The 15446-nt window shown below is 42.4% G+C and overlaps 1 protein-coding gene across 1 annotated transcript in view; it reads right to left on the bottom strand.

Moving 5' to 3' along the window:
• Positions 1 to 4447: 4447 nt before the first annotated feature.
• The window catches only part of ITPR2 (inositol 1,4,5-trisphosphate receptor type 2), a 404038-nt gene continuing 393039 nt past the window's right edge, over positions 4448 to 15446 (bottom strand). Inside the window, exons 56-57 of the mRNA XM_087814750.1 lie at positions 6760 to 6921; positions 4448 to 6058 (exon numbers count right to left, since the gene is read on the bottom strand). Coding sequence (XP_087670876.1) covers positions 5972 to 6058; positions 6760 to 6921 — 249 coding nt within the window. The 3' untranslated portion in view covers positions 4448 to 5971. The remainder of the gene's footprint in view (positions 6059 to 6759; positions 6922 to 15446) is intronic.

Raw genomic sequence — 15446 nt, 5'->3', positions numbered from 1 at the left:
ATGGGTGCTGGGAAATGTGTCTTCTGTGCATTCAGTATGAAAAAGAACATCACTATTAGTGAGCATTACTCCAGTGAAGTAGTTTTGTACTACTATGTCTATTTGGCTTAGCTGGAACTACATTTCCCAGAACCCCCTTTCTCATAGGGCTACAGGTCAGTTTTGACCACAGATTTTTTCATGAGATTTGGAAGGTAGAAGTAAAGTATCAGCCATTAAGTTCAGAAGAAGTGGGCAATGGCACCACTGCAGCTCACAGCCCGATATCCCGGCTCACTTGGTGACACAGGGCAGCAGCCAGCCTGTAGTCTTCCAGCTCCCATCAGATCTGCAGTTTTTCTGAGTCAGATGCACATGCAACTCCATAGTGAAGGTCACCAGCTTCTCTTTTAGGTCACATGAGCTCTGGAGTTTGGAGATGGTGAGACCTAGATGCAAACTGGTTTGTCCTCATGGGTTCCAGTTTGCCCTTGCTCTTCCTTGCTTCACACCCAGCTTTTCTTCCTGACTACCCATCCCACTGACTTACAGTGACTTCAGACCTGCCACCAGGTGCAGAAGCACAGGCTTCCATAGAGCTCTTCACCAGCTCTTCACGACGGCATGATGCGGACTCCCACTGTAAAACTCTCAGTCCATGTTACCCAGCATGATTTTGCTTCTCTGATGAAACCCACTTAATATAAAATACATTAATATTTTTATAAAGCTAGATCTAATTTTAAGGTGCCTTCTTCACAGAATTTTATATGGCTATACTGCCGAGGAGATCAGAATCACAAGGAAACATCTGATCTACACTGAAAGAGAAGGAACAGGTTATGGCATACAGAAAGGCAGATACAATGGTCCAAAGGGAAGACAATTATAGAAGCAAAACTAAAAGTACAGTTATGAAACCAGGGAGCAGCCTCAGAAGCTTTTTCCTATAGAAATCAATTTTAGAGGAGAACTTTGGAAGGATGTGCTGCAGTGAGTTGCTGTGAGGAGGGCAACTCTATCTGGAGCTGCTTTTACCCCAAGGACCAGGGTTAAAAGTGAACAGACTTCTTTAGGGGAAAATCCACATTGAAGTGTAAAAACCAGAATTTGCTGTTAAATTGAGTTGAACCGAATTCAACAACTAATCCCTTTTCTTATAAGTTTTCTATCTGCATAAAGTTTGGCTTCTGTGTTCCTTTGTTTGCCATGTAGTTGACTCCATGTGATGTGTTAGCACCCCTGCTGTCGAGAGGAGCATAGGAAAGGTTAAAGTTCACCGATTTCTGGCCTGCGGTTGTGCCCTGAAGACTCAGCGTCTTCAGACTCAAAGCAGCAGGTTGACAGGTCAAAGGCAGGGTAACTTGCGGACATCCATCACCCTCTCCTCCACATGCATACTCCTGCCCTTTGTGCCAATTACTCTCAATGGAAGAGGAACTTGTCCAGTTGCCCTCCTCCAACTTTTCCACTGATTTCCAAACAAAACCATTTTTGCCACACTTCTTCAAGGAACTGTGGCACATTGGAGAAAGCCCACATGAGCAAAGAAGTCTATTCATGGTTTGCATGTGATTCATGCAACTCATTCTGATTTCAGCTGTTGCAAGCTTCCTTCTCATCTGAGGGCAACTATCATTTGAGATGTGCTGGGCGTTAACAACCAGGAAATCCTAGATGACCAAATGCCCTGTGCTTACTAAATCCATGCTGGTTATCTATCTATCTATCATCTATCTATCTATCTATCTATCTATCTATCTATCTATCTATCTATCTATCTATCTATCTATCATCTATCTATCTATCATCTATCTATCATCTATCTATCAATCATCATCTATTATCATCTATAATCTATCAATGTACATACATACATATACCAGTAGGTGTTGGCCAATTAGGGCTTTGACCAACTCCGCATAAATGCTAGGCACAATGAATCATATGGATTAGCTCATCAATGTAGTTCAAGTCACCAAATTTTTTGTCCCTAATGTCTCCCTTTGTAAAATAGCAATAGTAACAACTTTCATACCAACAGATATATATTATTTAGAAACATGAGTATAAATGAATAAATAAGGCACTTAAAGTATCACACATGAAAAGTTATACATATCCAATTTTAATAATAATTTATAAATTATACTTATCTGGTCTTGACACATATTAGAATCACGTTTTTGAGGCAAATACAGCAATCCTCTACCGCAGGGGGAAAAATGTCTACTGGTGATATGAGAAGTACTGGTCTGATAATTTGATAAATTATTCAAGTCTGTGGAAACCTGCCAGTTCAGAGATGATACCTGGATTTGTTTTCAGATTTCTCAAGTTTCACATGCATTTTAGCTCCTGTGCTTTTCTTCTACTAAATGGATTAGCTTTACAGTGATTTCAGAGATAGCAAATGAATGACTAGAAGGGAGATAGCAAAAGAGTGACTAGAGGGCCTCGACTGACCTCAGGGATTTTCTAAACACTGAAATTAGTTGTCAAGTTTCGCAAAGAGAAAGCTCACCATGGCCTCCCCACTGACTACATCTGGTGCGCACGCCACAATTTCATCCATTTGAGTGACCCGCCTGGCTCCTGTAGGGGTCTGGGTTTGTTTCAGATGCCCGCTGCATTCTGGTTTGCACTGTATCACGTGTCATGGCATGTTGCAAAGGGTCTGTGGGTCAGAATATGATGATTTGTCATTCTGTATAGATTTAAGACTAGCTGAGGGAACACGCGTCTCCTAGCTACTCTTCCACAAAGCTCTGTCCCCTGCATGTTTGAGCAATACCTATTGAGTCTGTAATCCAATACATCATTATGCCCGCGCAATGTTTACTTGCTGATGTTCCAGTCTACCCCGGAGGGTAAGCTCTTTTCTTCCTGTCATCTGTCACTCCTTCTCTTCCCTAATCATAATAAAATTCAATCTTCACCTTCCCTGACCCCAGGCCCCCAGACTTTCCACTCATCTCAGTCCTGGGGCATGGAGGTAGGGGGTGGCCCCTACCGCATTACTGTTTGTAATAAAATAACTATAAATTAAAAAGAGCAGTCAGAACAATTGGCTGTGAGTGGAGAATATGGAAAAGAGCACACAGTGCTGACCTGAATGAGATGTCTTCCAGATATTATCAACTATCTCCTGGAAGCTGCATCTTCTTCATCAACAGAAAAAGTTCAGTGTTCAAGGAAATAAGCCCTTTTCTAACCTAACGTTTTAAGGGGAAGAAAATGATAAATTTTATATGTATACAATTTATTTATTAATATTATAGTCTTATATGATACAAACATTTTCTCATCTAAAAATGATATTTTAATTTAGGAAACATACTTTCATGGCCTCAGAATGGACCGTGTAGGGGGATAAAAATCTTTTTAAGATTAAAAATTATATTCAGCATTAACTGATACTTTTAAACTCATGTGGATTTTAACAACTAAATAGTAAAATACTTCCCTTAACATCAAAATCAAGGATGATTGTACTTAATGTCACTATATAAATATGAGAGTGTTAATTAATATTTGTCTAGGTCAAATATTCCACTTGCATTAAAAACATATATATATATATACACACACACACACACACACACACACACACACAACATATAAACCAGATGTCAAATTTCTGCATTATTTTTGTCATCATGAATTAATAGCCTGTAAAATGCCTTTTTTGTTTGCTTGGTTTTGTTCATTGTGCCTTGTAATCTCTAAGTATTGAGGCAGAAAAGAAAGAGAAGCACAACTGAGAAATATTTCAATTCTGAACAAATAAGAATCTTGTTAGTTACAATCTCTTTTGGCTACTTCCTATAGGAGACAGTATGCTGTGATATGGTGAGTTGCCACTAACTCAATGGCTTAGTCCCTATAAAAAAAAAGAACTGTCACAGTGTCAGAAAAGGCTAGACAGTTCATCTTCTGAGAGACAGGTTGCTCTATCTGTAAAAATTAATTTATTCTCTTGATGTTCAGACATCGAAAATATTTGATTTTGGGCTGAAACAGAGATAGGTTCCTATAGTGGAATATGCTCAACATACCACTTTTCTTTCCCTGCTCACAAAACTCTGCCTAATTAAAATAGTTGAACTGTACTCTGCATCTAATGCTCTTATAACAATGACGGTCTTGGATGAAAACAATGGCTGCTTTGTTCTACTTTGGGTTTAGTTAAGACATTTAAAAAAATCAAATATGTGATATGGTTTAAAGTTTTAATAAAGAATTAAGGGCACTTAGTGACAGTGGAATTTCCATACATTTATTGACTGCCTATTGGGTTCAAAGTTCTGTGCTGCATGTAGATTGTAAATCTCAATTCCTTCATCTCTTTGGAGGTCCTCAGCAACTGGTCAGGAAAATGACTATCATGTCAGAGTGAAGAATTCTTAACTAGGGGAGGGACTCGGATTAAGGGGTTGCCAGGAGATTCAGCTCAAAACTGTGTTGCTCAAGGTTTCAACAGTTTTACTCCAAATCTACATTTTAACTGGGCTGGTTCAGGCATCCTTTATATTCTACATTGACTAATGATTTGAGAATTTTAGGACCCAACAGTTTAAACTATATTAAAACAATCCAAAAGCTTTAAAAATGGTCATAGCAAACCTTGTCCAGACCTTCAACCTTGGTAATAACACCGGATTTTAAAGACTCTGGAGGCAATTTTTTGTTCTTGTGGGGGCAGGGCCAGAAGGTCAATTTGCAAAGCATCTCCCAGGCTTGGGTGTCCCATGCCTTGCTCCCTTGCCACACAGGGGTCTCCTAACACTTTCATTACCCCAATTTTGCTTTAACACACTGAAAGCATCGTTTCTAAGAGTAACATGGGTATGGCAGGTTATTTTCTCCCTCCATAAATTCTAGTTGCATTAATTTAGCATAAAAACAATTTGGGGAAGAGATTATTATCTTTCTATATCCCAAAAAGCTCTCATTAATACAGTTTAAAATATGCAACTGATATGCTGCATTTTCTTGAGTATTCATAAATTTCTTGAATTCCCCCCCCCCAATGCAGGAATAAAACCACTCAGTTCCTTTTAAGCACAGCAAACATGAATCAAATAGCTTTTACTCCATATTTATAAAATGCCACCATTGTAAGTTTCTCAATATTTCCTGTCATCTCCACGCATTTTCATTTATTAATCTCATTATATTTTAATAGCACACAAAAGAGTTTCAAAAAACTCTTCCCTGGGCCTTCCTGTCAGCTTTTTCTCCCCCACATCTCTGAAAATCTTGGCCTATACATGACTTACAACATGCTGTTAACAGGTTACATGAAGACCTCCTTTTGTGCTCTATATTGACAGCGGCCCTGAGTCCAGGAGAAAGCAACCACGTCCCACTGGGATGTCAGCTTGAGGGGCACAGGCTCCCGAACGCTAGTTGCTAGAGCCGTGAATCCATTGTGTCGCCTGTTATAAATAAGGAAATTGCCCTGGGACAGCTACGGTTTGGAAGCACTAACATTTTTCTTTGCGACTCATTTTTAATCTTTTCAGTTATTTTCTATAGTAAAAACTTAGCCACCCGAGTATGACTTCCTGTATCACTGACCTAGATGCCATAATTAAAAGAAAGAAAATCCAACCAACCATGACAAAGGCCGCAGTCAGCATTTAAGACAAAACTGACTCTTAACGACTTAGCAAAGGTAGCTCTCTCTGCAGGGCACCTCCTTCGACCCTGCGCTCCCTACCCTCTCGGTCCACGTGAGCAAGGCACTTCACGGTGCGTTAAGAATGGTGATGTGTGCTTTCCAGCGGCTGCATTGTAAGCCTGGTCTTCTCAACCATGGAAACACAGCTATAAATTGTTCTCGGAGCTACACCAGTCAACATCTTGGCACTTGGTTGTTTTGAATTTTTCAACAATAGGCACTGTTCACTCCCCTCCATCTCGGTTCTGTATTCAGTGATCAGGCAGGACGCTGATGAAAGGCTGGTCAGGGCTCTCCCCCATGGTGTCAGTGTGGCGGCATGTGATGGTTCACATGGGGCGTGTTTGATCCGAGAAAGCCCAGTCTCTGTTTATTCTTCCTTTGTTCTGTCATCTGGGGAAAAAGAGACAGTGTGTTAAGCTGGTTTCCTCACTCTTTCCCAGTGCTGCCGGGCCGCGCTGTTTTGGGGCTAACATTTCCCAAGCACCTACAGTTTGTCTGGCATTGTACAGATTGTTTCTTCAAAAAAGGGAAAATATTTTTTAAGTGAATTTCCATAAACAGAGAAAACAAAGCAAACCCCCTCTCTGTGGTTAAGAAAGAGGAACCGTGGTTCTTTTAAAGCAACCCTTGCTTGTCACATAATCATCACCATCACCATAGTCATTTTAACAGCTACCACAGCCCCTTTCGGTATTACTGTTACAGATGCTAACAATTTCACGAGCAAGGGGCTGATTATAGCATTGAGATGACAGATGCTGATGATGATCTGCCTTTCCAATGAATTTAATTACTCTGATGGTAGGAAATATGATTTCCTATCAAAAAAGTGCAGAGGTCTTTGTGTTTTGGCATTTGCACCTTCCTTCCCCTTCTGTAGAAGGCGAAGGTTCACACAGGATGGGGAGGTGGCTAAGTCAGAAGCCTCTGCTTGCTGAGATGTGGTTCTAACAGTACAATGTGAGGTTTCTTTATTGGGATTTAAACATTCCACAAGCTTGCTCCCAAGAGTCTCTGGGTCTCCCTCACTCAAGGTGGAGAATGATTCCTCCCCCACCCAGCTCCAGCTCCAGCTCCCTGAGCGCACTGACCTGCTCCTTGAGCTCCGCCAGCTGACCTGACAGCTGTTTGACCAGACTCATGGTCGATTCCAACTTCTCCTGCAGGTTCCGAATCTCATTTTGCTCACTGTCACCTTCATTGCTAACGAGGGACATGGCTCGCATCCGAGGAAACCAGTCCAAATTCTTCTCCTAAAAGCAGACAAATGTTCAGGAACATGGGAGTAAGTGTGGAAGGAAGCCTGCAATTCTGTAAAGACTTTATAAGTGTTCATTATTATTAACAAGCAAAAGGTACTCTTTCTAGCCAGGGAAGGGGAGGGGCTGAGGGTGGGAGTGAAACAGGGGTTAGCCATCGGTCTACATGAGCTGGGGGAAGATCTTAAATATTCCAACAAACTTCCTATGGGCTCCCAGGGAGGTCCCAGATACAAGATTTAGAATTAGAAGAGCGCCCTGAACCCCGCAGGCATTCAGTGATCTTGGTGAATGATGCGGTAGGGTTTGGAGGCCGGGGAGAGCAGATCCCAGTGTGTGTGGGTACAGCACAGGCCTGAGCTGCTTCTCCTTACCCACTGGCACAAAAGAGAAAGGAGTGGAGGAATAGGAAGGTGGTAAAAGAAATGTTTTAGTTCCAGCCACCCACGCTGGTTTACCTCCCACTTCCCCAAGACAGGCTCAGAGCTCAGCTCAGGGAAGAGGGAAGTGGGATGGCATGACCCTAGGTTACTCTGTCTGCTCCCTTTAGAAACATTTTATTACAGAGGGGGTGAGGCTTCAGTCAGACTTCCCCAGAGGGCAACAGCTGGTACCACTTCTGTTTTTCTAGGTAGATTTGGCGCAGGTATGTGTGCCGGCAATTCCCCTTCATTGTGGTAGAGAAAAAGGGTTAACCAGATACCCAGCCCTCTTGGAAACTCTGCCTGATTGCCCAACATCATAGAATCACTGTGCATTACTTATATTCCATTTTGAATCCTCAAAAAAGCCTGCAAGATAAATCATATTGTCCCCACTTCACAAATGAGGAATACTTTAATTACCCATGTCACAAACTAGGAAATGGGAGAGCTAGGATTTGAAGTCGGGTGAGTGTTCCCATCACTGATTAGGTATGCCAGCCTGTATACTTATTTACCTATTTCTCTAAGTCACCTCCTCCCAACATCCCCAGCAGTGACCTTCTTGCCCAAGATTCTTTCTACTCCAGAAAGAGCCCACTGCAGTGGCTACGAAGGCTTCTGCCTGGCAGATCCTTAGAATGAGAGTCAACAGGGTACATTCCTCCTCTAAGGAGCAGTGGAAAGGCCCAACCTACGTATCTCTGCACTTCTGTCTGACCTCATTCAGCCCTTGGGGTGGTTCTTTTTTCTCTGTATTGTTGTCCTAGTCTGCGAATAACAAGCTCTTTATAATTCCCTACCCACAATGGTAATGACAAGGGTTGGTAAAGGATTAAGGATAAACCATATTAAAGAGTTTTAAACTGCATTTAAACAGCTATTGCTAATTAGCATTTCAAAGGAGAATGGTAACTTATTCTGAAATGCAGAGTGGCAGCCACATTCATTCATTCAATCAATCTTTCCATATCCATTGCCAGGTAGTTAGGGATGAAAATCAGATAAGACAAGATGTCTGATCTCAAGGAGCTTGTGGCTTAGGACAACCCTCTGAGAAAAGTGGACTGCGTATTTCAAAATCCCCTGGGGTTGCTTATTAAAATTGCAGATAGCCACACCACCTTCTCTTACCAAATCAGAACCTCTTAGGGGTGGCGCATAATTCCTATGTGCACTAAAGTTTAAGAGCTCTGGTCTATGAAAACAGAAGATAAATGACAACTCCTGAGGTAGTGGCAGAGTAGGGAGTATGGAGTGAAGGGAAAAGAGATGAAAATAGCTGGTGTGGGGAATGGGAAGCCAAATAGGGGGCCCCAAAATGCCTGCAGGGCAGGACGGATGGACCCGGGGAGTGGAAGACTATGCCCTGTAGTGACCCCAGCAAAGACTGTTGTTCACCAACAGCCCCGGTGGATGTGCAGTTTAGGCGGAGAGCTGGACCCATAGAGGATGGTGTGGCCCCTGGAATGGGTGTCAGAAAAACAAAGGTGTAGGGAGCTAGGAATGTCAGCAAAGCGGTGACTGGAGGGAGGAACATGAATGTGGGGACTGGAGGGAAGGATGGAGAAGAAAGCCCTGAGCTAACGGTTCTATAAGCACTGAATTCTTTCAACAATCCAAGGACTCAGTTCTCTTACCTCTTTAGTATGTGAATTATGTACAGTATTATCTATTATCTGAATTTTACAAATGAAGAAATGGAGGCTACCAAATGTTTTAGCTGGGATCCCAGCCCAGATCGGTGTGCATCGAGATTGTTTGGTAAGACTGGGGACTGCGGACAGAAAGTGGAATAATAAATTTTAAAATTCTAAAAGTAGGACTTTAAGAAATGAAAATTCTATGATGAGAGTCCCTTAAATATGATAAAATATTGGTGAATTTGGGGAGTTAGTATCTAATGGGGACAGAGTTTTATTTGGGGATATGAAAATTCTCTGGAGATGGATGGTGGTGACAGCTGCGTAACAATGTAAATGTACTTAATGCCGTAAGACCGTACACTTAAAATGGTTCATTTTATGCACATTTTACTACATTTTTTTTTTAAATCACTGAATTTGCAGAGGCTAATCTTTTGGATGAATCATGCACAAAGTCTTTGAAGTCACCCCGGAGGAGGTGAGTGATGGGATGGATGAGGAAGGAGGCTGTGGGGGGCCAGGAGTGACCGAGAGGCGTCAGAGGGCAGTGATGGGAAAGGCCTGAAAAATGCATTTTCATGTGAAGGTGAAGATGTGGTGGTGTCTTGGCGATGGCGAGCCGAGTCTGCTGACTCTTCTAGGGCCCTTAGTACTGAAGGGTTGGGAACACAGGCCACTGCCACCAGCGGGCTAAGAGAGAAGGAAGGGGCTCTTCTTGAAAACACCAATAGGGCCGCAGTCGGGGGGGGGACAGCTGGTCTGTAACAGGACGGACTCCAGGGGGCTGATGGGACAGACCAGATTGAGAGCCTTAGACAGCTGAGCTTGGGGAGAGAAGGTACCAGGTGACAGTGATACCCAAGGTCTGGATGGTGAAAGCATCCACTTGCAGAAACTTTTCAAAAGAAACAGAGGCAAAATGTTGTTCTAATGCTTAGCAAGCAGATGGTAACTGAGCCAAAGAGAACATGGATGAGCCTTCGTGACACGACCTCCGAAGAAATAAATTTCTGCAGGTTCCTGAGTGTCTGGCTTTTGAGGAAACCACTGCAGCTCTCGGGGGACCCTCACGGCAGCCTCTGGGCCACAGGGCTCCCCTTCCTCGCAGATTCTTTCTTCCCTGGCTCCTCTGCTCACCTGGGCACTCGCTCACTCTCGCTGTGTTTTCTAGGCCTGTGCTAGGCACTGGGAAACAAGAGTGAACAAAGCCCAGCCCGGCGCTCACGCTCACGGAACAGGCAGTGTAGACAGAGGGAGGCCCAAGCAAAGGGTGCTGGGCACGGAGCAAGCTGTGCTCGGGCTGGGCGGGGGGGCTGCACGCTGGACGCTCGCAGCCCTCCTCCCAGTCCCCCCAAACCATTCTCTCTTCTAGGCCCCCTTTGGTCTTTTCACTGCTTCTGTCTTTCTGCTTTTGTTGTTTACTTGTTTCCCACGCTTTTCTCTACTTTTTGTGTCATTCCTCTCTTCCTCCATATACTGATCAACCATAACCTGAAACTAAGAAAAAGAAATGTGCCATTATTTTTTCCTCATACTGAATGCTTTGTGGTTCCTTTTCTGAATCTGAACGTCTTACATCTCTCAATAAAATGGGGAAAAATAACCAACCTAAATTGTTTTTGCCCTCTTTTTATGAATAAAGCCAATCTTTTAAAACTAATTTCCGTAACTGATATTTCTTCAAGTCAGGGCAGAAAGTACATCCTTTTCATCAAAATTAACTCAAATACAACAGAGTTCTTATAAATGCTTCATATGCTTTTCCATGGAAAGTGGCTCCCAATTAATGGCCCAAGGTTCCCCTCCCAGCCTGACAGCACCGCGAGCAGCTTCCCGGAAGGCTCAGCCTGAGCGGGCGAGAAAGCTGGCACAGGACTAGGCCGGAGCCGGGGCCGCAGGGCAGACAGCGGAACAGTGCCCGAGGGACAGGGCCCCACTTCCTCACCACGCTGACTTGTAACGTGTCCGCCAACCAACAAAGTAGTTAAATCTGACTTATTATTTATCAGTTACTCAATACGTGCTATGTACAGCTCGTGATCGTGATGAGCAGATGCCCATGTTGACTTCGGTTAGTCAATATGAAATCATTTCCTTATTTCACCAGGAATGAAAATATTTGACCACAGGGTAGTATAAAGTCAGGGAAGTTGCAGATTGACTGTTAGACTCTGAGGTTACAATGTGAGATCCTAGTGACCTGGTGGGCAGAATTCAGACCTTCTCGAGGTTTCTAAAATGCAAAGCCCAGAGATGAACTGGTCATGTCTCTGAAAAAAGATGCATGGAACATGCTAACCACAACCCTCTTACTGTTCCTAAATTCTATTTATTATTAAGTCTAGACGGCTAGAAGATGAAGAGAGAGAAGTGTAAAAATCTTTCAAATAGTCCTTCCAGCAGTCAGATCAGTTTTACTTATTTGATTTATTAGGTTGTTAGTGCCAGTCAAAGCTTAGCTGTGCTTTGTTTTCATATGTGGTTCTTCAATGTGATACCCCATTCATGGGAGAGAGGCAATGAGCTATGATGTAAAGAGCACTGAGCTATAGGAGTCAGGACACCTGGGTTCTGGTTTTAGCTCAGCCAAAATCTAGTTATGTGATATAAGGGGGAGAAAAAGCCTTGCTCCCTGAGTCCCAGTTTCCTCATCTGTGCAATCAGCATGTTACCCTAGGTGTCTCTCTGTCTTTTCCAGCTTGTCATTCTGTGAGCTCTGAATTCAAGACAAACATTAAAAATCAAACTGCTGAGACAAATCTTGAGGTCACCAAGTGAGCTAACAGAAACACAGTGTTTGGCCAGAAGCAACCTTGAAACCATGGAACCCAAACTCAGCATATTACAAAGGCCCAACCTGAAACCTAGAACGTGTAGGTTTCCTGGAGGTATTACATCACAGTAGCAGATGTTCATGCACTGGTCTGGAGTTCCACTTCTGGACAAGTTTCTCCAAATTATGTAGTGGAACAGCTCTCAATAATCCATCCCTGCCCGGCTGGCATGGCTCAGCAGTTGAGCATTAACCCATGATCCAGGAGATCACTGATCGATTCCCAGTCAGGGCACATGGCTGAGTTGCGGGCTCGATCCCCAGTGGGCGCTGTGCAGGAGGCAGCCAATCAATGACTCTCTCTCATCATTGATGTTTCTCTCTTTCTCCCCCTCCCGTCCTCTCTCTGAAATCAATAAAGACATATTTTTAAAAATAATAAAAATCCATCTCTGTTGATTCTTAATTGACCACAGGCTTAGAACATGTAAAGACTGTAATCATTTCTCTCCACATTAGAATGAGATGAAAACGTAATGAGACTGATTTCAGTAAACCAAACATTGGAGATATTATCTTATGTCTTTTTAGTTCTACTAGATGCACATCAAAAGTTGCTGCATGTAAGCTAAAGAGAAAGCCAACAATGTAGTTCTATACAGTAGTAACATATTCCATTTGTTGGCTGCCTCGCAAGGGTCAGGCACATCTGTCATGCTAGAGCCAATGTCCACAACAGCTTCGTAAGGCAGAGACCGTGAACGTCCCCATTTTATAGATGACAGCACCGAGGCAGGAAGAGGACTGGTACCTTGCCCAAGGTCACAGAGATGTTACAAGTGACTGGGCCAGGCTCTGGCCTCTACCTTGTGTGACTGGAAATCCTGTGCTCTCTTCCCAGTACTGGATGACTTCATGTCTAATGAACATGTCAATACTTAGCTTCTGAATTTGCCAAAGAAAACAGAGACCACAGTGGGGGGAAATTATATATATATATATATATATATATATATATATATATATATATATATATATATATATTTATAACTTGAACCCCCTTGGTTACTTCTTTTGGGGTATGCTAAAGGTTATTTATTGAAAATCAGAAACAAACCCTCTAAGTATTATATCAGAGATGCATATACAGGTACTGATGGAAATATATCAATACTTAACATTCCCTGCAATTTTGCACGGTGCTCCAAAATATTGCTAATGAGGAGTAGCACATTAAACATACCATGGAATATAAATAAACCATTCCATATCTACCTTCACCTCTGCTTCCAGGCTCTCTGACTATGTTTAGAATGTGCTGTCTGTCACAAGACCACTTGCTAAGGTTTGTCTGGTTACCATTTTCTTCTAAGCATTTTTCATTCTAGAACCATTTGCACAGCCTCCTAGGCTGACAAGCATAACCACTCCCCAAAGCCTCCGTGTGACCCGCTGCACTCCCCTCTTTGCACTTTGGCTCGATGAAGTCCACGGAAATGGCTCTCAAAAGGAACAGTAGCGCCCGGCCGGGTGTGGCTCAGCGGTTAAGCATCGACCTAGGATCCAGGCGATCAGGGTTCGATTCCCGGTCAGGGCACATGCCCGGGTTGCGGGCTGCAGCTGATCAATGACTCTCTCATCATTCTAGCTCTCTCTCTCCCTCTCCTTTCCTCTCTCTGAAATCAATAAAGATATTTTTAAAAAAAAGTGTTTAAAAAAAAAAGGAACAGTAGCAATGCTGATACTACCCACTGCCTGGATGGTCCCTGAGGGACAGACACCATTCCTGCTTTCCAGGAACTTCAGACTTAAGAAAATGATCTTTTTTTAAAAAAAATATATATCTTCATTGATTTCAGAGAGAGGAAAGGAGAGGGAGAGAGAGAGATAGAAACATCAATGATGACAGAGTCATTGACGGAGCCCACAACCTGGGCATGTGCCCTGACCGGGAATCGAACCCTGATCACCTGGATCCTAGGTCGATGCTCAACTGCTGAGCCACACCCGGCCGGGCAAGAAAATGATCTTGAACAAGGGTTCTTTCTGAAGTCAAAGCAATCATTTTGGTTAAGCGAGAGTGCTTTGTGTGCCCCACCCCAGGCCCTGCTTGATGAATTAGGGGCAAGGTGGGCTTCTCACCTTCGTACCAATATGACGGGTTAGGCATGACCTCCGAAATTTAAGGGAAACCCATGATACTGTCATCTAAGTTTTTAGCCTCATTCCTAGTGAATGTGCCACCTGTATATGACAAGTATCACTCAATGAGGGCAACAAAAACACTGTTCTCACAGGAGTTCAGATGCAGGCCCTGGGTTGATGAGGAGGAAGGATGGGTTGGGAAGCATGCTCTTGTCTGAGAATGGAGGGACTGCAGGTGAGAGAAAGGATCCAGCTGTGGCCTTTGAAATAAAAGCACAATTCCTGCATTGACAAATAAATGATCAATTTCTTTCTAAAATGTAAACCAAAACAACTTTCTGTATGTCTTGTCTGATATTTTGACAGGACTCTCCTAAAATTTCTCTCAAATGTAATCATCATACTCATCTCCACGGTATGTGACTTATTAGGAGGATTGAGAATAATAAATTTATTAAAAAAGAAAAAATTTATATGTAGAACTCAAGGAAAATCACACACACACGCACGCAAACACACACATGCCTATACAGAAAATACTATTTCTAGAGGGAAAAAACACTCCCAGAAATCTTTTAACACTCGAGTCAAATGCAACACAGCAACAAATGGAATTAAAATCTGTTTTAGTGATGGTGTCTGTTATGGTCTGAACTTCACTATCTTTTTTCCTCACATATATGCATGTGTATGTGCATATATACAGCACATACAGGCTTATCTCACACAAAGAAATGGGAAAATCTTTAAAAGACTACCGAAATTCCTCCTTTGGAATAAAAAACGCTTTTTTTTTTCTTTGAGAGCAAACTATTTAATGAATAGTCATCAAATCTCAATATTGTACAGGGCAGCTCAGTGAAGGGCCCAGTCTGCGGTTATCATGACAGAGTTTTACCGTCATAATTTGATTAAACTGAGTTGGCAATTCACCAGCTCACTAGCTGATAGTTTGTTTTTTTTACTAGTCCCTGATATTAAGACATTTTATCAAGTTGTTCTTTTAGCATTTAATCTATCCTTAAGTCTTTTTCCTTGTCTTCAAAATACTTCCAAGCAGAGGAAAAGAGCTGGTGGTCCTCCAAGTGTGTCTCCCCTGGGCTAGCAGTATCAACATCACTGGGAAATGGTTAGAAAAGCAAATTCTCAGGCCTTCAATCAGAAACTCTAAGGTTGGGGCTCAGTAACCTATGGTGTTGTTCTTTTTGTTTATTTGTTTGTTTTTAAAGAATACTTTATTGATTTTTTTTTTTTTTTTTTAAGCTGGGAATCGAACCAGCAACCTTTTGGTACACCCATGAAGCCCAACCAAGCCACAACAGCCGGGGCATAACCTGTGTTTTAACAAGCCCTAAAGGTGATTCTGATGCATACTGATGTTTGAGAATAACCACTCTAATTCAAAACCAAACCAGTGATATCTTAACACCACAAATCATTGGTTGAACCTTAAAAGAAAATTAGGACATCTGTAATTGTGTCAAGAATAAAAAAAAAAAAAAAAAAAATTAAAAAATAATCCTTAAACAATAA

The sequence above is a fragment of the Miniopterus natalensis genome, chromosome 2, assembly GCF_054644295.1.
Source record: "Miniopterus natalensis isolate mMinNat1 chromosome 2, mMinNat1.hap1, whole genome shotgun sequence".
In the NCBI taxonomy this organism is placed as follows: Eukaryota; Metazoa; Chordata; class Mammalia; order Chiroptera; family Miniopteridae; genus Miniopterus; species Miniopterus natalensis.
Note: the sequence above shows the minus strand (reverse complement) of the source record. Positions and strands in the feature narration are given on the sequence as shown.